Source organism: Rhea americana, unplaced genomic scaffold (assembly GCF_003343005.1).
Source record: "Rhea americana isolate MKP2758 unplaced genomic scaffold, rheAme1 scaffold_2, whole genome shotgun sequence".
In the NCBI taxonomy this organism is placed as follows: domain Eukaryota; kingdom Metazoa; phylum Chordata; class Aves; order Rheiformes; family Rheidae; genus Rhea; species Rhea americana.
In genome coordinates, this window is record NW_028186149.1 from 7,049,474 (window position 1) to 7,075,863 (window position 26,390).

The 26,390-nt window shown below is 35.5% G+C and overlaps 1 protein-coding gene across 2 annotated transcripts; it reads right to left on the minus strand.

Annotated features, from left to right (window-relative positions):
- Positions 1–239: 239 nt before the first annotated feature.
- Positions 240–26,216, minus strand: LOC146596660 (tropomodulin-3). 2 transcript variants are annotated; one of them, XR_014895645.1, is made up of 11 exons: positions 26,128–26,216; positions 19,192–19,371; positions 17,579–17,735; positions 10,279–10,401; positions 9,555–9,644; positions 8,890–9,020; positions 7,647–7,754; positions 6,066–6,209; positions 5,576–5,720; positions 4,328–4,469; positions 240–3,323 (listed from the first exon to the last, which is right to left on the minus strand). XR_014895645.1 is itself a non-coding variant. In XM_085303391.1 (10 exons), exons 2-10 carry the CDS (start codon positions 19,315–19,317, stop codon positions 3,289–3,291), a joined length of 1,059 nt encoding a protein of 352 aa, XP_085159517.1. In that variant the 5' UTR covers positions 19,318–19,371; positions 26,128–26,215; the 3' UTR covers positions 240–3,288. The 2 variants fall into 2 exon arrangements, 1 of the variants encoding a protein (XP_085159517.1); XM_085303391.1 differs by lacking the exon at positions 4,328–4,469 and having other exon boundaries at positions 26,128–26,215.
- Between the last annotated feature and the right edge of the window lie 174 nt (positions 26,217–26,390).

The following is a 26,390-nucleotide window of genomic DNA, read 5'->3' on the forward strand; positions in this document are numbered from 1 at the left end:
TTGTTTACTTGCTTGGACAATTTGAATTGGATTGACCGTATGTTCTCAGTCTTTTTATGGACTTTTACACATTCTTTTGCCAGCTGCTATATGAAAATCAAATTCTAGATCAGTAACCTTTTACTTCCAGAAGAATCATTTGGTAATCCACTTTCCCACTGGAAAAATTAAAGTTTGACATATATGCATGGGTCAACTTTGTGCAAGTTCATGTACTATTAAAAAACCAAAACAATACATAAATTTAATCATTCAAAAATTTTACTGTTACACAGTCTGACAGCATATAGTGCCAATATGCTAAAACACTCAATTCATATTTCCTCAATGGAAATTTAAATTGAACACTTGCCCGTTTGTAGCTTACAAACAGTATTAAGCTGTAGAGAAAATGAGGCTATTTAAAACACAGTAAATAGATAATTCTTTTGGAATATAGTTTGTTTTCATGCTTAAAGAGTGGAACCCAGCATAATTAATAACACATAGTCAAATGACTCCTGCACTAAGCCTGGAAAATAATCTAAAAAAAATAAAAATAAAAAAAACCCACCACCTTTTTAGGAAAAGGGATCTTGTGTTTATGGTAGCTGGCTACTAAAGTAATACGACTTTTGCACTAAAAAAATGAAATCATACGCAAGATCTCACTACATCTGAAACTATTAAAGCAGAACATTCACTTTACTTATTGAAACTGTTTATGATTCCCAGCTAGACTGAATTCCTTCATTTATTCCAAAATGGAGTATACATCATAGGCACAAAAATAATTGTTTTAACTGCTCCATGCACCATGCCAAGTATCCTTCAGTAATTCAGAGGGCCAGATCCTTCTGACTGAAAAAGTCAATTTTCTATGGCCAGTCTGTCAGATTTCTATCCTGGAAGTGCCAACAAGCAGTCAAATATTTAGCTGCTACCTGCACAGCTAAGCCAATTAAAAGAGATTCATTACTACTGTCTGTGACAGGACACTTAAGAATTGCAACTTAAAAGCCTCTGACTTTGATTGCAGTATAGACCATTAGAAGCAGATAAACTTGATTTTAGAAGTAAAATAAAGAGATTTTGGCTACCATTTCCATAATCCAGACTTTCAGTTTTCTCCTTCAAGTAGGAGATAACCACATAATCTTGTTAGATAATGACACAATAAATCATCATAGAAGCACAGTATGTGAACAGATTTCATGAACATGTAGCCCTTCAACAAATGAAGGAAGACATTACAGCCTGTTTTTTGACACAAAATGATTGAGTACAGCTCTAGACAGCTCCGCACATGACATGCTTTGGCCATATTTATACAGCACTATTTGTAAAAACAAAAAAGAAAAAAATCCACAAAAGACACCCACTTAGTTAACTTAGCTTGCAAGTGTATGCTTGGTATAAGAACTTAAATTTCAAAACTGCATAAAAAAGTCCTTGAAAATTTATATAAGCCAGAAATAAAAGAAGCCCCTTTTCTTGTTACTCATCAGATCATTTCTAGGTTAAATTTATAGTAAAGCCTTTAGTTTGAATAGAATTAATTCCAGCTTGCTTTTCAGAGCCCACATTTATTTGGAAWTAGTCAATGAAAGGCTAATTCTGATACAAGAAATGCCCTATATAATTATAAACCTGTTATTTACATCCTTGTTGAAGGTACTATAATTTAAAATTCTCTGTACAGTTGCAATAAAATTGGAAGTCACCTCCAGAATAAAGTCTGTCTTTAAAGATCTAATACATGATTTGCAGTAAAATAACATGGGCACAGTGAAAAAGAATTGCTCTACTGATTTTTTATAGTATAAACCAATGCAAAAATTTCAGTCCTTGACATTTTCTATACATAAAATGCTCACCATATTATGATTCTCTGATGAAGATAGTTGAATTCTGTTGCTATAAATACAGCTGAGCAGTCCTTTAGAACTGTTTTAGAATGTTTCTGAATTTATGATCTCATTAAAACAGAGCAATCTAGTACAATACAATAATCCAAAGATACCTCCATCAAATAGCCTCTAGATTTCACGTTAAATCAAAGTCCACTGTGATTGTGTACGCAAACTGAAATGATTCTTGTTGCCATATTCATTTGCTTTAGATACAGAACTTCAAGTATTTTAGTAAGCACTATGCAATATAGATTTCACTTTGCAAATTGGTTCATTTCTGCATGTCTTATGTAGTGTTTTGACATTGAGACATGAAGTAGAATAGAAAGATCCTTTCTTAAAAGTGTGACTTTATTGTGTTATTAAAAAAAAAATGATGGATTTATATGAAGGAAAGTAGTTTAATGCAACAGTTTTTAAAAAAGGATTTTTTCCATCTGCCACTTACTTAGGACACTGGTTTTACAGTTAAGGCTGCATTTCCAATACATAATTATGCAGACTTTAACAAATGCATGTCCACTACTTCTAAAGAAATTGACACTATTTATCTATTTAGATAAGGATTTTTAAACAAATAATATAAACTATGATGAACACAGGAACTCAGTCTAAAAACATGTCCAGTTTAGATACAGAGCAAGATACAGCTTTGTGACTTTAGAAATGACTAAGGATTTAGGTGCAATAGAAATACTGTCATATTTGCAAGGCTCTCACTTTAGTTTTTATTAGTCTCTCACAAATCTCTTAGGACAAGAGGTCCTTAGCCAATTTATGTTTTGTCTGCTTTTTAAAGGGTCTTTTGAACCTAATCACAGTACAAAGAATGAATCAAAAGAAGAGAGCTACAAATAGTTGTAGGAAGTTGTTTACAGATAGTTGTAAAAAATTTCTCTTCAGTGCRTATGAACAAGGCTGAGTAGCTCTATATAATGGGTCCAACTGTTACGTGAAGAATCCCTTATCACTGAAGTATTGTTCTTAAGAATGTACACATACCCCTCCACGTAAATAAGCACACCTAGATTTTCCAACATTTAAATTGGGTTACCTGCCCAGTGATCTTGAATGTCCCATTCCTTGACTACAGACAATTACTCCATTGATTTGTGTTTATATTTTTAGTGGAAAGCACAGTAGAGGTCTTGAAATACAAAAAAGTTTTTTTTAAAAAAAAATATGTTACAGAGACTGGTGCAGTTACTGTGTCTCAATCTGAAAAATGTGATGCATACCACACAGATTAATATAGCTTTGCTTTAAAAGGAGTGGGGTTTCCAGTCTTTTCCCTTCTAACCCAAGTAAAGGAAGTCCAAGATTGCCAAAGCCCACAGTGAATGAGTGTGCCTCGAGGACTCTTGAAGTGTGAACACAGTTCTGGCAGCAACAAGATTTACTGGTTTTCTCCTTCAACCCTTCTCTTGCGAACTGTAGTAAGACAGAAAGTAGATTTTACTGTTTTTTAATCACTGAAACTACTGTAAGCACTTCTACAACATCAGTAAGGGGAACCATGCTAGTGGTTCCTACTTTGTGTCTTAATTTCACTTAGTACAACTTAAGATTATTAACACTTAGTATTATCCACCATTAAATTTATACTTGGCAATGCTTATTGTTATTCATGAACAGCTTCAAATATTTGAGGAGACACTAACAAGAAACAATCATTCTACATTCAGTTAGCAGATTTAAACTACTTGATTTTATATTGCCGATTTCTGTTGGTGGAGAATTAAGTTTACACGACTTCAAAAGAAACAAGAGTTTCATAGTATACCTTAATAAGACTTGCACGTTTAGCAAAAAACAGTATGTTATGTTCAACAGCCTAAAAGCATTCTATTTATTAATAAAAGATTCTATTGTCAGAAATTGCAAGACCAGCAAAAATTTATGAATAAAATCACTAAAGCTCACAAGCTGCTTAGTTAAAAATATGCAAGATTCACTGAATGACTGGAGTTTTGCTCAGTATTTGTAGTATTTTTGATTGATGCTTTCTTTTTCTATAGCAAATTATGTTTGCTAGGGAAACAGAGGGAAAGCAATTTTGTTTCTGTCTCAAGAAATGCTTTAAATAGTGCAAAATATAAGTAGACCAAATGGTTTTCAATTAATGCTTTAAGTCTCATATTTAAAACACTACAGCTTGACTCTTTCTAAAGCCAATGGGTTCCTTATTTTTAGAATAACCCATAGACTTTTTGATCTCCATTCTAATCCAAATTGTTTTCTTCAGTGACAAAAGTTATTCATACCTGTTTTCACCAAATTGCAAGAATGGATGGAAAAGATTCTAACTCTAGACTTCTCCAGTCACGCAGTTAAAAGCAATTTGTGCAGTTTCAGACAAACAAGAACAAGGAAGTTATATAACACCAGTGTGAACAAGGTAGAAGGGGTAGACTTAAAAAAAACACCACACGTACAAAGACAGAGAGGTGAGATTTTAAACATTTCAGTTTCCAGTGCTTAATACCCAACTGGGTATTCAGAGTAACCCGTCTCTGTAGCTTCAGGGCTGGAGAGATGAAAAGGCATTTGCAGAAATTTTTACTTGCATACTCCAGACTAAGAAAGCAAGGAAAAAAGGCAAGATATCAGTAGAAACATAGATTTCCAACAGTCAAATGCTAAAATGAGAGCTTGCAAAAAGAGAAGCCTTAATGACAGGAGAAAGACACCTGAAATGTTATAACATAAAAWTTTTTCTGAAATCTATTTTGAGAAACGATTATGTAGTGTTTGTGTGCCTTCCTTCTCCCTAGGAGATCTTAGCTATTACTCCCCCTCCCTTTCAGAGCTGTTCTCTTCCACTTTGAACTTTACAGAGAGGGAAGCAGATCTTTAAATCAGACTCTGACTTCCTATGTAATCCCCTCTCATTTATTCCAGAACTACTACTAGAAAACTGCATGGCTCATTTTTACACCAAGATGATGTGAAATCTCTACAATACTACAAAGCATCTAAAAGTCAAGTTTAAGTAGAATTTTAAAAGGTAATCCTATTTAAATAGATTACCTATATTATCTGGTTATACTCAAACGCTCCAAATACTTCAAATTATTACATAAATGATTTCTTTTCACATGTGATATTACTAACCAATTTTTTGCTGTTCCATTTAGCTACGATTCTAACAGCCAAGCTCCCGCAAAGTTTTTTTTGCAACCAGTTAAGTCATTGCTACCAGTTACCTTTAACACAGAAGCAGAGAAGATAACTGTGTATTAACAAAATTCTGAGGGAACAAGCAACCCAGTCACAGACACTGCAGATGACAGACAATTCAGTTTCTACATTCCAAATAAGATAGGATGTACAGGCAGGGAGGAGAGCATCTTACACTAATAATTTCTAATGGTGCTTTTAAAGGGACAATGAATTTTACCTGAATCAAAACTGAACAATCGAAACCACCTTCCTTTTGCCCATCTTACCTGTAATTCAAATGTTCTTCCTTGTTCTAGACAACGCTAAAAAGTCCAAAACTCATACACCTGAACACCCCGTAACAAAATAAAAGAACACTAAGCAGCAAACAGAAGAATAAAGCATAGAAGAAATCTGAAACATATTTACTCACATTTCGTTATCATCATTATTACATCAGAAATGCAGGAAAAAAACACCTTTAGAACATGCCACATTCATTTAATAATCACAGGCCTTACCCAAATCATTATTTTTTGTGATCGCTGCAGCTGCTCTGGCTCGAGGTCCCTGCTGTGTGAACTGGTATCCAAATTTAAGGATCTTGGTGTTTTCTTCAAGCATCTTGGCAATTTCCACTTCTGCAATTGTTCCCAACTGCTGCCTCTATTACAAAAGAATAAAAGACATCAGAAATCAGGTTTATTCACTCCTCCCACAAAAAAGTCAGAATACTTTCATCCCATTAATCAGCAAGTATTAAATTGGAAAGCAAAAGCTCGTAACACCTGTTTGTCCACTTTAAAGCACCAGCAAGCACAGAAGTGACCAGGAATCAACTTCAGCTGGATGCTTGTGAGACCCTTCAAGACAATCACGCATGAGGTTACAATATTTAAAAGTAAAATATTTTGGGGAGTTTTACAAGCTACCATCTAAAAATATACAATCAATCAAGGTAGACAGTGCATAAAGACTGCTTTTAATTAGGATATTACCCCCCTCACTTACTTGGTTATCAATTTTGATCTCTGTTAATGTTTCATTGTCTTTCAGTGCATCGACCAGTGCCAAAATTCCAACTCCAGTGATGAAATTCGACTCTATGTTTAAACTTTTTAATTTTGTGTTTACTTTCAACATATCTGCAAGAGCCTTGGAATACAAGGAAGCATCATTAAAACTTTGAATTGTGCTACRTTGCATCAAACCATGGGACAGAGTGAAAACTATTTTCACTAACTAGTTCTGCAGGAGCAATGTGTAGAGTTACACTATGCATTTCTGATTAAGTGTGCATTTATTATTTGAGACAGAAGTGAGTGTTCAACTAGGCTTTATCTACATTTCTCTTTAAAATTACATGGTCAAGAAAAGGCCTGTCTTACTCTTGTTACAAGCTAAAAGCATACACAGAATATAAATTGTCTGAAATTAGCATATTGGATCAATTCCATTTTGTAAGCCTTCAGAGCATACAATGAGTAATGCAAGCTGCTAAGTAGTAAAAGAACAAAAAAGAGATTGAAAGGAGAATTAGATATGGTTAATTTGTAAACAGGAAATTCGACTTTCAGAACACTTCTGTATGCTAATTTGGTTAAGTAGGAAATTCAAAGCCTTAAAAGCGATACTAATATGCATCTAAAAAGTACTTTAAYGAAAACACCAAGTACCTGATCTTATTTCTGAGAAAATAAAAACAGGCAATTCCTGATGCTTACTATCGTAACCTTTAACCTTTAATTTCATAACCATAACCTTTTTTTTTTTATATTAACTTACAATGCAGAAAAAAAAAGCTTCTATATTTTATTACAAAATGTTTCAGTTCTACTGAAAAGGAATGTTTTAATTGACCCAAAACATAGCTTTCAGATGTTCATTTAACAGAATGTTTCAAACTTATTTTCTTTCCAATCTGAAATTAAAACAAATGCAAAGGATTATCCCAGAAAAACATTTAATGCTGTTTTCTTACGTTTTTTAAAAAAAGTAAAAAGTACACCTTATGATTCAACATACAAAGAAAAGGACCAGATGATAATTACTCAGATTTTAATTGTGTCAATCTAGATATCCTTCACTAATATCATGCTTAATAGAGCATTGCCTTGAGCAATCTTTGGTAGCAGGGAGATCAGAGAAATAGATGTTTTGCAATTAAACTATAGTTAGTTGAGAAATACGAACTTTTCAGTTCTCAAGTGTGATTCTTATGCAAGTTTCGAACATACTACAGACTCATAGAATGAATGTTGGTGGAAAGAAGGAAGGAAGATCAGGAAGGAGGTTAGCAAAATTACTTCAGGTGAAAAATCAGGAGAAGAGGTTTGGGGAAAAAAAACTAATCAATTCTCATTCATCTCATCTCTTATGTCTTGCTGCATATTTGTGAACTAGCAAGTATTTAACAACTTTGATACAAAAAATGTTTGTTAAAAACAGAAAACATACTTTATGATCTAACAGAAGTTAATCATTTTCATTCTCAATATTTAAACAGGATTCAAGCCCTTACCAGTTTCCTTCCAGACTAACTTCCCATGTTCCCCACTTAAACACATTAGCAAAAAAACCCAGCTCACTTACAACAGCAACAGGATCGTTACTTCGTGTGGCTGCAAGGCTAAAAGTCTTCACATGTGTGTTGGTTTCTAAGGCTTTTGCAAACTCTTTCAGCGTTGGAATTGGGATGTTCTTGAATTAAAAACAGTATTTACATTCTTGAGATATTTATTATGTTTATTCCCCTCCCACATGTCCCATGATCTGCTTCTTTTTACAGCTAAATACACTATAATAGTAACTATAATTGGTCTCAGTCTCACAGTAAATGTCCAGATATGAAGCAGCGGTGTGTAAAATTCAACAGCTGTTAAAGCCACCAATTCTATAAAACAAAGTCACCTCTACTATACATATGTCACAGCCACAGTAGAAGTGTCAAAAAATACTTTCTAGCTGCCTTGGAACTGTTACGGAAAAGCAGAATTTACACAAAGTGAACGTTCCGATAACTATCAATATCAAATTAATCTCTCACAATTCAAAAATCGGTCCTTTTCATCATTAGTGCAATAAGAAAAATCTGAAGTGGTGAAACCAATAGAACGTCACCCTCTGTGTTCTACTAAAAATAATTCCAGAATATGCCAATTTACAGTTCGAAAATTCTTGCCATTTAGTAGCAACCAACTGTAAAAGGAATAATGTTAATAACAAATTAGGATAGCAAATTTCTCAATTTATACCAGTGTATTTCTGTTACCTTTTTAGGCATTTATTTTGGCTGGTATTTCTCCCTACTGAACAATATTCTTAAACTACAAATTGTATTTTCTACTTTTAGTGTGAGCGGCCTGGGTTAACATATTGTTCTTTACATTTTAAGTCAAAATGTTGCACTTTTTTTCATTCATGTAAGTAAAAGGTTTAGGTGTGTTTAAAAACACAGCTGTTACATTTAGGAGTAGAAATACCCTTAATTGCTGACAGCTCTTTCGCATGAGAATCAAAAGGATGTTAGGTACAAGTATAACTTGTTGGCAATAGCTGTAACTGAGAACACATTTCTCCGTAAAGAACAAAGGATTCAAAGAAAGTTAACTCCATGAGGAAGTTCTGAGGCTTTTTAAATACACATTTGGCAAAAGACAGCAAAATGGCTTATCAGTTTACTTCCATGTTTCCGATTTGAGATTGCACACATGGTAACATTTAGCAGAAAAAATACCATGCTTAAAGTGCCTAGACTGTCTTACAGAATTTTAGAACTTTAAGCATCTTTTACTGAGAAAAGGCAGCATACTTACTGCAGACTTAAGGCAATTACCTTAATATTATTTAAATTAACTTCAACAAGACTGGAATCATTATCTTTAATCCTTTGCAAAGTCTCCTCCACATTTGTGGGATTTGGTGGTTCATCAAAAACAGGCAGCATTTTTTCCCCTTTTACTATATCTGAAAAGTAAGGCATATAATTGAAATCAAACAGGCCACATGTATTTGCATAGCAAGTAATACACATAGTAAACATTAACTGTATTTAAAGATGATTTGATCAGTCTTTACATCCCTCCCCCACTCAAAAACATATAATCCTCTCTGGACTATACTTTCATAAAGTTACGTTCTTTTCCAAAGCCCTTCACAGCCTCATTCTGCTTTTCTTGCACACTAGTTCTTTTCAGAAAGCACACCAGGAATTGAATTATAAACACAAACACAAAGCCTATGAAGCCTGAAAACCAACACACACAAATGGGCTTGCATCCACTTTTACCCCAAAGTGGATTAACTGCAGAACAGATTTTACTATAGATAAATGTATTTTATTTCCACCTCTGCTATAACTCAACTAGCAGACATGCATATTTCCAAATTAAAACTGAACAATATCAAGAATGCTAGTACAACAGAAAATAATTAATGCTATAGTAACGAATATGTGCAGTACAAAGAATTCATTTATTTAGCACTTGCATAAATACTTACTAGAGAAGTTATCTTTGCCAACGCCATTACTGCTTCCTACTACATCACAGAACTGATTGTTTGTTATCAAGTTCGACATTCCCAGTATAGCTGAAAAAAAAAGAAAAGAAAAAAACCCCACAGTTCTTCTGTTCCTGGCTAATTCAGCTCGGAAACAAGAGTTTCTTTAAAAACAACAGATGAGAGTAAAACACCAGATTATCAGTAAACTAATCCATTTAATCTCTTAATAATTTAAAGAAAAGTAGAAATAACTTTCATTAAATACAGACTTTTTAGTTGCCTTTCACCTAGAAAGGCTGTCAACCTCACCAGGTTCAGGCATCATAGTTAAAAGTGCAGATCAGTCATGATATCATAATGCACAAAACTCTCGATTGAAACTTCAGGAATACAGTTCTACAAAGCACGTAGCAACTCTCACATGTAAGAAAAAGCAGTAGTGTACGCAAAACAAAAAGCCCTCAGTCTGAGAGGGGAACATAAAACATTTGATTTTCAAACTCAAAACCTATCATTAAGTTAATTATTTTGGCCTGCTAAAAGCTGGCAGAACTCCACAATGATGTGGTGCAAGTAAATCAGCACATAACATAATCTAGTTTCTACCACAACTATAACTTCATATAGTCAGGTTTCAGATGACAAATATACCATAACATTAATTAAAAAGATCATTCTTGCCTGAATATGCACCCGCCTATTCACACTTTAAAAAGCTAACCTGCAAGGTCACATAATTCTGTGTCTGTGGCACTTGTCAAGGCTTCCTCCAATTCTGGATCAAGAGATATCTTTTCTTCAGCGTAAGACTGTACAGGCTTTTGTTTGGGGATAAATATTTTCCCTGGAATTAAGAAAATGAAAAGTCTGATATTATTTGTATTATGTAACTATTTATCCRTAAGTTTTTCTATAGTTATGGAGTACATAATACATTTAGTAAATCTTCAGAACAAAAGCACCAAGAAAAACAAAGCAATAGGGTTTCTTCTGTTTGTCCTTGAAAGTCAGAGACGAGAAAAAGGCATAAACAGAAATCCCATGTTACTTGTAACTTCATGCTTGGAGTCAGGATGCAGACTGCTGAAATCTTATTTGCTTCTTCAAAGTACTAGAAAGCACTATATGAGCCTACATCATAAATTTTAAACACTGTAGAAAGTACCTGTAAAGAAAATTCAGTATTGCTGGAAAATGATAACTGATATGTTTATCTGCATCACAGAAAGGCATCTAGGCAGAGCTGTCATTTGAATGTGTCATATATGTGGGATATCCAAGAATCATCTGAAAATATGGACCAGACTATTCATTGCAATTTTACAGCATGTTCTCTACTTTTGATTTTGGATATTAACTGAATTTTAAAGAAAAAATAAAAAGATGTCTGAGCTGTTTAAGAAAACCAAAGCTTGTGAGTAGCAGAAAACAAGATACTAGATTCATATTCTAACAAAAACTGCCAAAGAGGCTATTTTCTAAACTGTAGAGAGCAACAGAAGATACTTGACCTATAGAAGGTCACAGAAGATTCAGTGAGAGGGGGGAAAAAAGAGCAGTAATAATACTGCATTCTGCAACAACCTTTTAGCCCTTACAGACAGATATGTAGTCAAAGATCAAGAAAAGTGAAAGAAAATTTGAAAGAAATACTATGTTTTTAATATATACACACACACATATATGTATATATATGCAGGCACGCACACACGCACAGGTCTAATGACATCAATAAGATGCAATTTACTAGATCAAATTAAAACACAGTAGATCTTGGCTCTTGGTATTTCTGTAAAACACCTGATGTATCACTTTCAACATTAGCACTTGGCTTCTTTGCCTTAGCTGTTAGAAGAGAGAATTGTGGAAAATTGGTTCCAACTTTTTTCAATCATTTCCCAAGATAGGAAGTGTCAATAATTTTCCTAAAAAATTCTCAGTGGTAATTCAGGAATTCATCTTTCACATTCATCTCTAAGTACATTCAGACACATGTACAAATGAATCATTCTAGCTCATTCCAATTACCTGACAACAGTTCTCCTCACGTACCGGAATCAGACCAGATGGTCAGAAGCCTAAGATATTTCCCTTGTGTTGGATACAAGTGTATCTTGTTACATGTTTGGACTAAGTTCAGCATTCTTAAATACCTCCTAGTGACAAGAAACTTCATAGGCACATTTCAGTTTTAATTCTGGGAAACTCGGACAAATCAGAATTTTGGTTTCAACATTTCTAGAAACCAGTGCTGAAGACAGATTCCAGGTTCCACAGCAAAAACAAACATAAGAACACATCCACCTTTCCCCTCTCCCCCCAAATTTCCATCTTAGATTAGAACAGTTTGTGGATCATTTTCATTTTAAAGGAAATTATGCATTTCTGCTAACACAGATTAGATAGAAGCATATCATTTTTTTCTCTTTAACGCCACAGTATGACAACAAAGATCTGATGCTAGCACCACAGTATTTTTGTTCTTGGGCTGCTGCCACTCTGGAAGTTTGTATAAATGGTCATTATCCATATTTAGAACCAGAAAGTAAATCTCCTTACGTAACTTTGAGTTACAAACAGTAGCTGAAACCAGCTGAAATGCATTACCACAGATACCACCATTTTGATGGACAGTGCGAAATAAACTGTGGTGATTCAAGATTAATAGAAGACCTTCATAAGTGGAAGGTTTGGGTGAAAAACATACAAGATTACTTTGATATAATTGATACAGTTCTTTGGTTCTACTATCCAAATTTTATTTTGTCAGTATCATTGTCAGTAAAGGGAAGAGAGAAACTTCCAACTTAAACTGTAATTTACAGAAGAGAGAATTTGTTTGACCAGATTTTCATTAACCTCTGAAACACTCGGAACAGACAAACACAATCTAATGCCTTTCACTGTCTATATTTCCACTGTTTTCCCTAAGTAAACTATCAAAGTGAGGATTTCAGACTACTAGGAGGGAGAAGAGAAGGAAACATAGTGAGGTTTGAGCATCTGAACCTTTATTCAGATTGTCCTGATCTACAACATCGGTGTATTTCACACTTTCCTTATTACTTTGGCTTTTTCTCTGTACTACATGATTTCTTCCCAGAAATCCAAAAAACCAAGTGCCTTAAGAACTTAAAGAGCATCTCAGTCATGCATTTTTATAATCAGTCTTGTCAAAAAACAAAGTCCTACACTTGTATAGACACAGAATCATAGAATCAGTAAGGTTGGAAGGGGCCTCTGGAGATCATCTAGTCCAACCTCCCTGCTCAAGCAGGGTCACCTAGAGCATGTTAGACAGGGCTGCATCCAGATGGGCCTTGAAGATCTCCAGAGAAGGAGACTCCACAACCTCTCTGGGCAGCCTGTGCCAGKGCTCCGTCACTCTCACAGTGAAGAAATTCCCCCTCACRTTCAGGCGGAACTTCCTGTGGTTCAATTTCTGCCCATTGCCTCTTGTCATGTCACATAGGACAACTGAAGACAGTTTGTCCCTGTTCCATAAAAGAACATGAAACCTTAAGAGAACTGTAAGCTAATTTTGTCTATTTCCGAGATCATCAGTGCACACAGTTTCCAACAGAACTTTACTTATTGCTATTAAATTCTCATCCATGTTCAAGATGAGGAATTAAGATTTATCCTATGCAAGAAAGCAAAGTAAATTGGTGGCAACAAGTGCCCATATAGCACTTTAAGAAAGCATGCTTCCTAAAAAAGTGTTAAATGGCATTTCTTTGATACCGGAAATATTTTCTATCTATGTTCTTCTGTCCTCCAAGAAAATCCCTATCACCTTTTTTGGTTACTTTGAGTTATTTAAAATCAGGAGTTCTCATATTTTCAGAATGCAGAACACATTCAAAGATAATCTCAGAGAGCATGTTTGGAGATGCTTTTCAGCACACATGTCACGGTATAGTGTCAACATCTAAAAGGAAGCACAGGAATCTGATTTTAGCAGTATTGCAGGATCTTTCCTTGCAGTCTTAAATTCAATTCTTCTAAGCCTCTTCTGTTCATTTTATAAAGAAATACAAGAAGTAGCCCAGTCACCCATCTTCAGATCACCATTAATGCTTTAGTTACACTAATGCTTCAGGCTTATCTCTGTGAACAATTTTAAACAAAACAAAAAACACACAAGCAAACCTCACCACCCATCTCCTCCTTTCAAATCCATCCAGCTATTGACTCCTGTGCCCTACCCTACCACAAGCATTTGTGCAGCAGGCAGGAAGTGGGTGAACGCAACTGTTATCAATTAAAAGCAACTTTTTAACAATGTATTTATTTTACCAGGTTAACTTCAACTTCAAACAGTCACCAGACTGGTTCAAAACACCCCTACAAATAAGAACTACTTTTTCTGTTGTCAACTTCACCAATTCTTAAATTCACAGGTTAAGAACCTCAGTTTCTAAATTTAGTCTCTTTCTCAGAAGCAAACTTTTATTCATACTTGCTCGAATATTAAGATAACTTAATTAAAAAAAGCAGAAGGATAAAGTATACAACAATTTCTTCATCCAAACAAAATGTAAACATCAGCTAGCACACTTAACACCATAGACTTCAAATCAATACTTCAGCATTTACTAAGGCAAAATTGTTAAAAGCTGCTCCCCTCCAGCAGTGTTAATTAGAGCCAACTCCTGTCACATCAGCTGGGTCAGAGGCAGTTTTTGTTATAAAACAGGTAACACCCACGTTTATATAACCTCTCATTTACTAGTTTCATCTCACCATAGCCCAGAATTCAGAGATTTACAACTCACACAGGAAAGCAGCTGTCTCCCCCTGCTTACCACTCCCAGGTAATGACCAAATACTTCAAGAAGAATAAGACTGCTGTCTCTCAGGAGACAACGATCTAAACTCGAGGTCCGTTTCCAAAACAGATTTGGGATCCTCCCTGCCTCCTCACTATTGCAAGTTTGGATGGGCATTTTTTTCCTCTTAAAAAAAAAAAAAAAAGAAAAGAAAAAGAAAAAGAAAAAAAAAGAATACATGTATACATCTGCACAGTCCTTAARTTAACAAAGAGCTTTCTTGGCCCTTAAGTGGAACATTTCCAAATAGCAAGGATACGATCACATGAAGAAATATGAAATTCTAGTTATTTTTAAGCCAAGAAGGATACTGCAAGTTTCAAACAATACAATATAAAGAGGCAAATTTCAGAGATGGTCACACAGTAGTTTCTGTAATAAGTATATATTCTGATCTTTTATGCCTTTAGCTACTATATTAAGTGATGCATATCTTGGAATTAGTTTTAAAACAGGCTTTCTTTGCAATAAAATGAACCAAGTTCTGAATCACACACTACTGCACTGTTTAAAAGCTGGAAAACCTGGATCATATTTACTGAAAGGTACTAGATATTACATATAGAATGATAATATGTAAGATTGAAAGTCTTGCAAAAGTCAGATACATTTAGCGTATACATGCACTTCTGTATTAACACTATTCTTACACCCATAAAAAGCAATCCAGCACTCATTCTAGCTAGTTTCTTGCTGGCAGATCAGAAAACAGTCTAAAATCTGTTTTGTAGTATTCTATCTGTGGAAAAGGAATTCAGTGTCACCTGAGGACAACCGAATACAATCTCCTATCAGCAGCGATTCCATGAATAAGAACAAAGAGCAATACTTAGCATATGCTATATATCTTATGCTCAGTGATTTCATCAATCCAGAACATAAAATCCACAATTCAATCATCACTAATTCTTACTACGAGACAGACCAAGCTTCATCAACTCACTTCTGAGTACAAATTAACATTGATTTTTTTTCTTTTTAATTCAACTAACAAGTAACTTCCTCAGTGTCACACTGCAGAGCCTGTACTGTTTTTTGTTATCTGTTTACAGAACACGTAGCAATGAATTAAAACTGTTTTACATTAAGGCTAGTAGAACACATTATTTTGTTCCAGCGCTCTTGTATGGAGAATGTCAGTTCGACAAGTTGTTTCTCCAAAGCTCCTACAAGATCTTAACTACTTCATTTCACAGCACATAATATACATTTTCCTTTAAAGACAAGTGATTGTTTGAAAGGCAAATAGAGAATACAACATCCCAAATTCTACTGCTACAAAAGCAAACAGTAATTTAGATCAACACAAGCCAACTGTGCAGGTCAATCCCAAAAAGCTCTAGAGAGGTGACTAATACTTTAGCCTAAAGTATCTTCTGACTGAAATAGCAGGAAAAAAAAATAAAGCTGAAAAAGCTATATTAAAAGCAAATCTATACAGAACAATTATTTTAGTAAGAATGCAGACAGAGAGTCTGGAGGAAAATAGCATGATTAGAAGAGCACAAAATATTGAAATACAAAGCTTAGTTTATATGATATTTTGCTAATTCCTTGCACTCCACAGTACAAAGTACATTATAAGGGTTTGACGTGCTTTTGTCCCACATTGTGATAATTCTCATATGTTGCTGTTCAAACAGAAATGAGGAGCCTATATGATTTGCTCAGATGTATGGAATACATTTCAGAGCAATGAAACCCAGAGCTTAAGTCTAGCTTTACTATTTAGATAAAAGGTCCTTCTCTTTGCACGTGTCTTGCAAAACTCTTATTACATCTTCATTTAAAGTGATTGAGACAAACCTAGTTTTGCTGAAGATATATTTTTAAATGGCATTTCATGAGAGTTGGTTTCATGAATGTTTTGGTCTCAGTTATTTCTCAGGCAACAACAGTTTACTGTATGGCTCAACACTTTGTTGCAACAGTGTGACTTAAGACCTTAAATCTTTTTTTCAAAATATTTTTTTTGTTTGTTTGCTTTTATACACAGCACTATTAGAAACTAGATCCGGCACGAGAAATGCAGTAATAATTTTGGAGGTTTAAGCCTCAGATTTACTTAGTACTGTTCACCTTATTACATCAGGATGGTTTACATGACTTCAGATATTTCATGTTTCGCAACACATAGCAATAACAGCACCAAAGATATATAGGAATCACATCATCTATCAGTGAAAGAGATGCAACATTGTCTTGGTAATACACATTACTCCAAAATGATTAAGGAAACTGAGGGAGAGAATCTTCATTTATACTGATGTAAAGAAACAAGATTACCAGAATCTGTAATAAATAAGGTTGTTTAACTCACAGTAAGCTTCCTGGATAAACCTGGAGGCCATAATCACCACTTTGGGATTCAGTTCTGCTAAACTGGGAAAGGGAAAGAGGGGGAAAAAAGTAGTATAGAATCCCCCCTTCTCACTCCATGTAATGAATAATTAGACTTATTAGACCAGCTAGACATACAGAAATAAGAAAGCACTTCTCACCAAGTCAGGGAGAAGACTAAAATCCAAAGCAAAGATTTAAAATACCAGACCTTAGTAATGTGTCTACTCTATTGGGTCAATTTTTTCAAGTTTTTTGTACCACAAACCACAGCCAGATTTCAAAGCTTCTTGTTAATTATGCAATTATTATCTAATAATAATGATGCAGTCTTTTCAAAACCTTTCAGAAAAGATATCAGAAAGACAACATGACTATAGACAACATACCTGGCCTTACTGACCTACAGCACCTTTGATTATTTGGTATCTACCATGGTAAATCATTTTACTACTATACTTTAAATTTAACATAGTGTTACAAATGCTACTGTTTGTCCTCAGCTGCCCAGAGCATAAGCCACAGATACAACAGCATTTGTTATTACTGAAACTAATCAGGGGCAGCTCTTACACAGGGAATACAATCCCCATAAGAACTTTGCAATCTTTGATAAAATCTTTCAGTCTTACTTCCTTCCCGTGGTATGTGTAAAGATACACCAGCCCCAGCACCCCAACACACATGAACAGAAAGTGTTCTGCCTCTGCACCGAAGCACTCATTGGGAAATGCCAGCAGTAAAAAGCATTAGAGCTGCCACTCCTTCAATAAACTTTGGTTCAGAGGAGTTCTGGTTGGTCCACTTCAGAAATTTCATAGCCACCTATACAGAAAAGGGTGTTATTACCTTTCTTTTCTCTTGTAAAAGGCACATAATCTTCCCTGTCTTTGTGCTCAAGAGCCTGTTTCTCCAAATATGCAAGGAGTCGTTCCCTGTCAAAAGGACCTGAAGCCTTTTTAGCAGTCTGGTCTTTCTGTCGGAAGCCTGCAGGCAGAAGTGCATTCTACAAAACAAAATGGAGCAAACACACACAGTTTTAAGAAGTTTTAGTGAACACCTGTTTAGATTAATTTCCTTCCTCCCTCCCTTCCTTCTCCCCTCCCTGAAGTTCAAATCCAATATATCCTACTTTTCAGGCAATCTTGAATTCATTTGCAACTTTTTTTTGGGGGGTGGGGGGGGGGTGGGTATATATTCTTCAGATACCAATGATTTAATTAGAGTATACTGCACTCAGTAGAACTGAAGCAATTCTTTCTTAAGTATAACAGCTCCCAGCACTAAACTTGCTAGTTAGCTTGCATTTCTTTTCCAGAATGAATTGTTTAGATGGAAAGGAGTAAATAAAACTCACCTATTTGCAGTTTAGACATACAGTAAGAGGGCTACTTCTTCCATTACTAATATCAGTATGTTACCACATCTTGAGAAGTATTCTATTCTCATTCAGTTAGCAATACAGATATATTTCTACTCTTGAGGCTAACTCAAGTTTTTTTTGCTACTATCATCCTCTTTCAGTTGGCAGGGGGGAGAAGGAAATCAGGGAAAAAAAAAAAAGAAGGATATGCATACTGAAAGAACAGAACATGAGGAATTACAGACTATAATAAAAAATGACCAACTGCTTCTGCCCGTTCTCTTTTGTTAAAATATCTACAAAGCCAAAGTCAATTATTATCAGGAATATCTTGCCATGCACGAAAATACATGAYCATAAATGTTTTTTACAATCATCATTGAATATCAAGCTCAATCTTAATCTGGTTCTATTAAAGCAAGAAAAAAAAAGAAAAAAAAAAGAAAGAGAATCAGAAGGTGAAAATATTAGTACTGGACTCAAATTTAGCTGTAGTATTAGTGGAGGATATAACTCAGCTCTTCGTAACAGAAAGCCGAAGTATTAATTATGCAAYACTCTATGTTGACATCATAATTTAGGAACAGAGTATTTGCCTCCTCTTTGCCAAGTCAGGAAGAGGACAGGAGTAGTGTAGGCAAAGAGATACAGGATCAGGAATCTAGAAGACTTTAATACCCTCCCTCCCCTCAAATTGCAACTGTAGAAGCAGCAAAATAAGTAGATAAAAAAGGGTTGTTTACCATACAACAATGGAAACAGTAAAGTTAAACTGGCCTTCTAAATAAACTTTCTTCTCAAGAATGCTGCTAACAACAATTTTTCATTTATAAATAACTCTCAGAGAGCTTCTCCTGACAATCCTCTTTTGTATTTTCCTCTACTGTGGTTGCATTCATGTTGCAAAAGGAAATAACCACTTGGGACATCATATACACATAAATTTTTTGAGTAGTATCATTAGCAGATTAGGAGAAAATTCTGTACAAAAGTATACCAACTACAAAATGAATTCAAACAAAAAAAAATAGTCTCAAGTTACATCAGACTGGTTTCTAAACATAACAAAAAACCAGAACTTCTCTTGGCTAATACCTACCTCAGGGTCAAGATCATCCAAAACGGTTTCCAGTTGTTTCAATTCTTCATCCGACAGTTTGCCGAGAATTTCATCCTCATCAAGATCTTTGTATTTGTCCAAGTCCTTTCGAAATGGCAGAGTCATGACTTGAGCAGTAGCAAGTTCTCAATCACTCCGAAATCAAAACCTTAATCAGATCTGCAGAAAGAGTATTTAAAAGAAACAGGCACAGTTAAGGTAAATTCCCGGTTACAAGCATCTTCAACTTGCAAGTACATTTCTAAGAGGGAAGCTTTTTCATCCAGCATTCATATCTATTTATTATTCTACAATCAAAAGAGTACTAGAAAGCTATCAATGCCTTGCTTCTTCACTGGCAAGAATCCTGTCCTGCCATGCCCTTTGCAATCAACAACTGGATTCTTTTTTATTTTATTTTTTTTTAAGTTAAGCTACATATATTTTTATAGACTAATGCCAATGCCTAGTTTCTTTAATAAGAACTCCAAGGTGTTCCCAAAGAGCAAGGCRGACTAGGGGAAAATCACCAAAAAATTTTGTATTTCTAACCCCAGTTTACTGCCATCAGTCTTTACAGATACTGATGTCAAATGAACAGTTAAGATCTTTTGTATATATTGTTGCTGCTGCTGTTTAAGGTCAATTTTACAAACTGACTACGATACAGTAAAGGAAAACTTCACTAGACGCGAACTAGGTAATAAGAAAGGACATGAGTCAGTAATAACTACAGAGGAAATAAAGGATGTTTGCCTCCTGAGTTAATTATATCACTACAATGGAAGTAACATTTTGTTCTGTCAGATGAAAATTAAAATATCTTGATGAAAGGCCTAGGAAATACTGTTACTTCCTATGTAACTTCCTATGTCCACTCAGTCGCACCCTATTCTTCTTTATTTCCCAGCTGACCGACAGAGGGCAAAGATGAAGTGAATCAAAAATACAGAACAGACAGAATAGCTGCTCACTAAGCGCTGTATTTAGAAGAAAATCAGAGTTCTTCAAAAGACTTAAGTCTGTACTACTTCTTGCTTACAGAGAGCATAGGTAATCTTGATTCTGATAGTCAGAAAGTTTTGAGCATTTGATATAGAAAAACACACAGTTAATGACTATAATGTTTAAGCACACCGATTCATTTTTCTCATTTTTCTCTAAGAAATTCTTGTTTTTAACTTCTCCTCAGCCAAAGTTTTGCTTCCAGTTGAACACACAAAGAAAAATAATGTAACTTAAATGGTTCTCTATACATGAGCAAGAGTGTCCATAGTGTATTTCTAGAGCAAAAGCTAGACCCACACTTTAAGGCTTATTAGCCCCTCTAACATCTTTCTTGGTTCTAATAAGAACACTCAACACAGAAGTTAGGCAGACAGCAAAAGTTATTTGTTCTGTGGAGTCAAAACTCCAGTTCAGATGCTCACATCATACACCCTACTATACACTATACATAATTTCATATCTGAAGTTAGGCAATACTTTAACCACACTTCAAAAACAGATCAACCTAAAGGTTGCTGCCTCTTAAAAAAAAGGAAAGGGAAGGCTGTATACACGTGCCATGTTATAGTATCCTGCTCGCAGGATTCCTTCATCTCAGTTGTTTACAGTCAGAAAGGTCTCCCTTCGAATACTGCCTGTCATAGTTATATACTGTGATACTTCAATTCAGAGACACTGAATAAACATGAGCATACAAAGGTCCATCCATAGTATTCAAAGAAGTTTGCCTGTAAAGTAAATGTGGTTTAACAATCATCTTAGCAAGAATGGTATATTTTCAGTTCCTAGTAAAAAGTGCAAATGAGTTAGCAATGTATTTCAACTACTTTCAGGATGTTTCCTTATGAAAAATTTTAGAGATATAAATACTAGAATTTATTTGTAAACCACAGTTGACATCGTTAGGACATAATTCCAAAGCTAAACTACCAAACATAGATTAAGATAGCTCAAAAAAAAAAGAGAATGGTGTCTGGCTTCCCCAGGTTAAAGCCAGTCATGTTGAAAGAGCTTTGACCTTTAACAAGAGGCCACAGATGAGAAAGAGAATTTACTAGATACAGAAAAAGTACTGATTAATATTCCTATGTTTCTCAAAGCTATGTTCCAAAAGTAACCATACCACATGCTACCGTTTTCCTAATCCTGTGATATATCCATTTCTAGAGGTGCATAATAGTTGAAGAGCAATTAGATTATAGCTGCAGTGGATGCAATCTGCACGCAGACTTCTGATTCCTAGAGCCTTAATGTTTTCCTCTTCCTTACAATTTAAACTATTACACACCATCATAAAATAAAACACTTCCTGCAGCCAGTTACACAGCATTGCTCATGACTATGCATAGTCTGAATACTAAATCAGCATACTGTTATTTTGCAGAGTTCTGCACGTACTTTTACATTGAGATACTAAAAGCTACAGTTTTAAATGGTAATTATAAGGAACAGAACAGTTAACGTATTGGAGTATAGCACTCCCCTTACTCAGATGAAGAGTACCACTACACGCCTGCATAACCATACCTTACATGCAGGTAGGCCATACTTTTTCTATTAGCAGCTGAGAAATGCAGCCACCCACAAATAACTACCTTTTACTTAGAGCACTTTTATCTTTTACATTGGAAAAACTGCTCATCTTTGTAATACAGGTCATAGTCCTTGGTCTTACTTGGCTTTACCATATGATCAATGTATCCACTTCAAAYGATGTTTTGGCTCACTTGATGGCACCATTATTTGCATATCATATCATATTATGAGTTTTGAGGAGTTAAAAACAATTAGGTCATCTAAGACTTAAATTTTTAAAGCGTCCTCAGTACGCTGAGGTCTTTCCATCTATCTGCAAAATTCAGAGAGAACCTGGAGTCCAGTCACTATGTATTTAGCTACAACAGCTGGATTAATAAGTACAGACTAGAATGCTCATGCAAAAAAGTGAAAAATAAATAAGTATGGCAAAAATAGCACTAATTTTGTAAGTGAATCTTCTTCACAACAAAAGAGAATCATATTGGGCACAGTAAATTTAAAAGAGGCCACGGAATGAGTTAAGAATACAATTTTTAACACCTATCAATCAGACCCGAACTATTTTTAAAATACAGTAGAATACTTAATATGAGACACCTTTAAAAAGTTATGACTGTAACATTGCTTAGCACATCTGTATTACACAGGGAGTGCTTGGTAATGACGTTCAGATCACTCCCTACCAAAACAAACAAACAAACAAACAAAAATCCACACAGCTAAGGCATATAAAACATGAATATATAACATTCTAAAAATCAGGTTTTAAAAAAAGGTGTCAAGAAGTCTCATTGCCCAAATAGGGCATAATGGCCAGCTGAAGCTATAGTCTCATCAAATAAAACCCTTCACTTCCTATTAAACGAATTAATATCATACTTTTTAAACTGACATTCTCAATTGCTTTTCCTCAGTCACTGTAACTACGTGGTGTGGAAAAAAATATAAATGAATAATTTAATTAAAAAATCTTGAAAGGAAGAGTGAAGTTATTTAGATTGTAAAATATTTGTGGCACATCTCACTGAAAAACAGTAATTTCAGCTTTACGAATACTTCACCCTTTTTTAAATAAGAGCAGCTAGTTTTCTTCTAAATATCCTTCCTAGCTTTAATGTGTATACTGTTTTAATGGTAAAAGTCAAAAGGACTAATATTCTTTCCTTAGACATATAACTGAAACGTAAAGCAAGTTCTTTGTTCTAGTAACTCAACAGCTGCACAAGAAAGATTCAGGAACAACAGAAGCAAAGTTATTGTTTCTATTGAATAGAAACTTCTGATTGATTGAAATTTCAGTGCTCGTGTTTATTAAGGAAAAGATAGAAGCAATGAAGACAACAGTAATGAAGACCTTCTGAAGGACATCACAGAGAGAAAAAGCTTGTCACTACTCTTTCACCTGAGAAAGCAACAAACCAAAGAATTTAAGAAAGCAATAGTTTTATTTGATACTATTTTATGATTACCTGAATCATCCTCTAAAGTATTGTCAAGCAACTTTAATATACCTTTTATCCACATTTAAATATTTTTGTCCTCTCCTGTCTACGTTAAAAGCAAATGTTTAAAAATAGCTAGTTTCTGATCTTATTACAAAGACTCAGCCCTCAGAAATTTATCTAGTATCTTTAAAGGCACAATTTCTTGCAACCCTAACAGGAATAACTCTTGGGAAATATCCACGGGAAATTACAGTCTTATTAAAGTCCACTGTAAATGGTTTCCGTAACTTGGATTTTAAAATAGAAGTGACATCATGAAAAACAAACTGAGCTAGTTTTGGCCAGCATGTTCACAGAGGTCACTTTAATCTCATGTGTTACTTTAGAGTCTTCTTCCAATCAGCATCTTAAACCTTAACTGGCAAAGGGGAGTCCACAGGCAGAGTTTAACAGCATTCCTGCACCCATCAAAGCCCCGAAAGAGTTCCAGATGCTTAACGGAGCCTAATCTAAGCTTTTCCCCACGGAAGTCCTACAATGCTAACAATTTTAACTTTCACTGTGCAAGATCGTAGATAACTGTTTATGAATACTATTTACATTTGAAAGAGTTATCTTTATTTACCAAAACCAGAAGAAATATCACTGAAGAGACATACAGAAACTATTACGGTAATACCACCAAGTTCCTCATGATGATTTTGTATTATCTTACGACACCTCTGTAGTCCAGCAGTGGTTTTCTTATCAGAAAGTTCCTAAGAACTAACYTGACCCTTCCAAATTTCCAGCTTGAGGTATATGGCACATGACACTGGTTCTCTTGACTGAGTTAGCGCACATTCAGCAGAAGTCTGAGACTTTGTATAACCAGTAGGTGGCATCTCATCTTTGCCTATACTTTATCTCAGTAAGGCATTTCTTTCAGTCAATAAGAAATGGCTATTTCAGGCTATTTTTGTACATAAACACCCTGAAGCTTCATTCTGTTCTAAGAAATAATCCACTGAGTTTTATACACGACAAACTCATGCTCTCCCAACCTAAGACTTGTCAATACAGAGGACTGAGGTGGACAGACAGTTAGTGCAAAACAACTGAAAGAACAACAAATAATAAATAGGTATTTGCTAATGGACTTGTTAGTGGGAGAATCAATTTCCAGGTCCTTCTAGCTTTTCCTCTATATTACAGGATGCTCAGGAAGCAAACAAACTTTGCTTTGCTGTTTTATAGTTCCTGCACACCACTACGCAGAATTACAACAGTTACCTTGCTAGTAGGATGCGTTAAATGATGACTAAGTTGCCAAGTTAGTTTTGTCCAATAAAAACTTATTTCTATATGCCTATTCTTGAAAAACAATCATCCACGCTACCAGACTGTATAAATATAACATATGTTCCAGCAAATAACAGAGACAACAGATTCAAGAATCGGAATTGTTCACTCATTAGGGTTAACATAGTGTGGAAGAGACCCTTCGTGAAAAGAGCACGTCAGATAGTACTTCAGCACAACCATATCAAAGACACTTCCAAACTTCTCCTCAAACTACCTGCAGAGCAGTTATTGCGATCTCAAATACCGCAGGGATTTGACAGGAGAATAGGAAGATAAGCACCTCAGAAAAAACGATTGCTACACTTTTCCTATGACAGCTAAAAACCCCAGTTACCACAGTTACTGACTGCTCTGAGGAGACAAAAGTTCCTCCAGCAGAAATCTTTGCTCCCATTATCCGTTCCCACTTACACACACACACACACAGAGTGCAACACCACTGGATCAGATGTTACAAAAGGCCTAGAATAAAGATTATAAATAAATAAATTGATTACAAATTTTTTAGACAATGCCTGGATTTTCTTTAATAGATGCACAATATCTACTCCTCAAGGAACTGCCCAGGGACATTTCAGTTAATAAGCAACTCCAGATATGAGCTATCTGAACATTCATAAAAACACTGACACATTCATTAGAAAAGTGGCAAAACATGCAAGCCTAGAACAGAACAATAGAAGAAATTCACTTTATTCAGCTTGTGTTGCTTGTTTCCTGTTGTCTTTCATCTAGAAMATCTGAAGCTGGGTGTCTGCACTCATCTAAGTACTCTAAATTTGTATGTAATACTTTAATACATACAAGAGAGGCAAACGGGTAAACTTCCAAGTAGTAGCCAATTACAAATTCTCCATTGCCTCAATTACTGTCTTTCACCATCTATATATCTAATATGCTAGCAAAACATCAGAATATATTAAGCATATTATGGCAAATTTAAAGTATAAAGTAACTTCTCTAGTACAGCATTTATTTTCAATACACAATTTGCACCTACCCACAAAGAAGGCAGCAGATAAGCTTTCAGTATTGGCCTCTGAAAGTTATGTGCCAGATTCTCTTTAAGTACAAGAAAACAAATATATAGACATGCAAAGGGGCCTTCTGGGTCTGGTCATTCCTCAGTGCAAACCTACCTCTCTAACAAGCCTATTTCCTGTTTGAGCATAGTCTCATGAGAGAAGTTCTCATTTCCGGAAGACTTTTATGTTAGTGCTACATAGAGTACGTACCCTTTTGTCAACCATGGAGATACCGGAAAAATATTTGTCATTAACATGCATGATTTATAAGTTGTAGAAAGCAAGCTGAGTTATGCTAATAAGATCTACAGGCAAAGTTTTTTTAAGTTTTAAAGATTTTAGATTTCATGGTGAAGTTGGGTGCTGCCTATGAAAAATTAGAAGTATTCTCTGTTTGAACACCCACTAACCACCCACAGAACTCCCCTCGATTTCTCTATGGTCAAGTTCTGAACCCACAAAGTCCCCTTAACTGTTCGCGGCAGGAAAACTAAACTGCTCAAGAGTTAGTTTTCCACTGCAAACATGAAAACCCCGCCTTACACACTCCAGCTTTGCACAGAGACAGTTCTGACCTTTTAACTCAAACACTCGCCCGACTTCCAGCTCCCTTTGCAGGGCGACGTGCGGTCACACAGGGGCCACCGGCAGCCCGGGCGCCACTGCCCGGTTCGCGGGGGAAGCGAACACGCATCGGGGCAGACGCGCCGCGGCCCCCTCGTTACCAGAACGAGCCGGCGTCCGGGGCAGGCGGCGCCCGCAGCGAGCCGGGGCCGGGCCGGCGGCGCCGCCCTGAGGCGCGGCTGGGCCGGGCTGGGCAAGGGGGGGCAGCCGGGCG

Coding starts and splice junctions, on each gene's coding strand:
- LOC146596660 (XM_085303391.1), bottom strand. CDS start 19,317: ATGACTCTGCCATTTCGAAAGGACTTGGACAAATACAAAGATCTTGAT. Junction 7,755..8,889: donor TTAATTTAAATAATATTAAG/GTAATTGCCTTA, acceptor TTTTAATTCAAG/AACATCCCAATTCCAACGCT. Junction 3,324..5,575: donor CACAAAAAATAATGATTTGG/GTAAGGCCTGTG, acceptor GTCTTACTACAG/TTCGCAAGAGAAGGGTTGAA.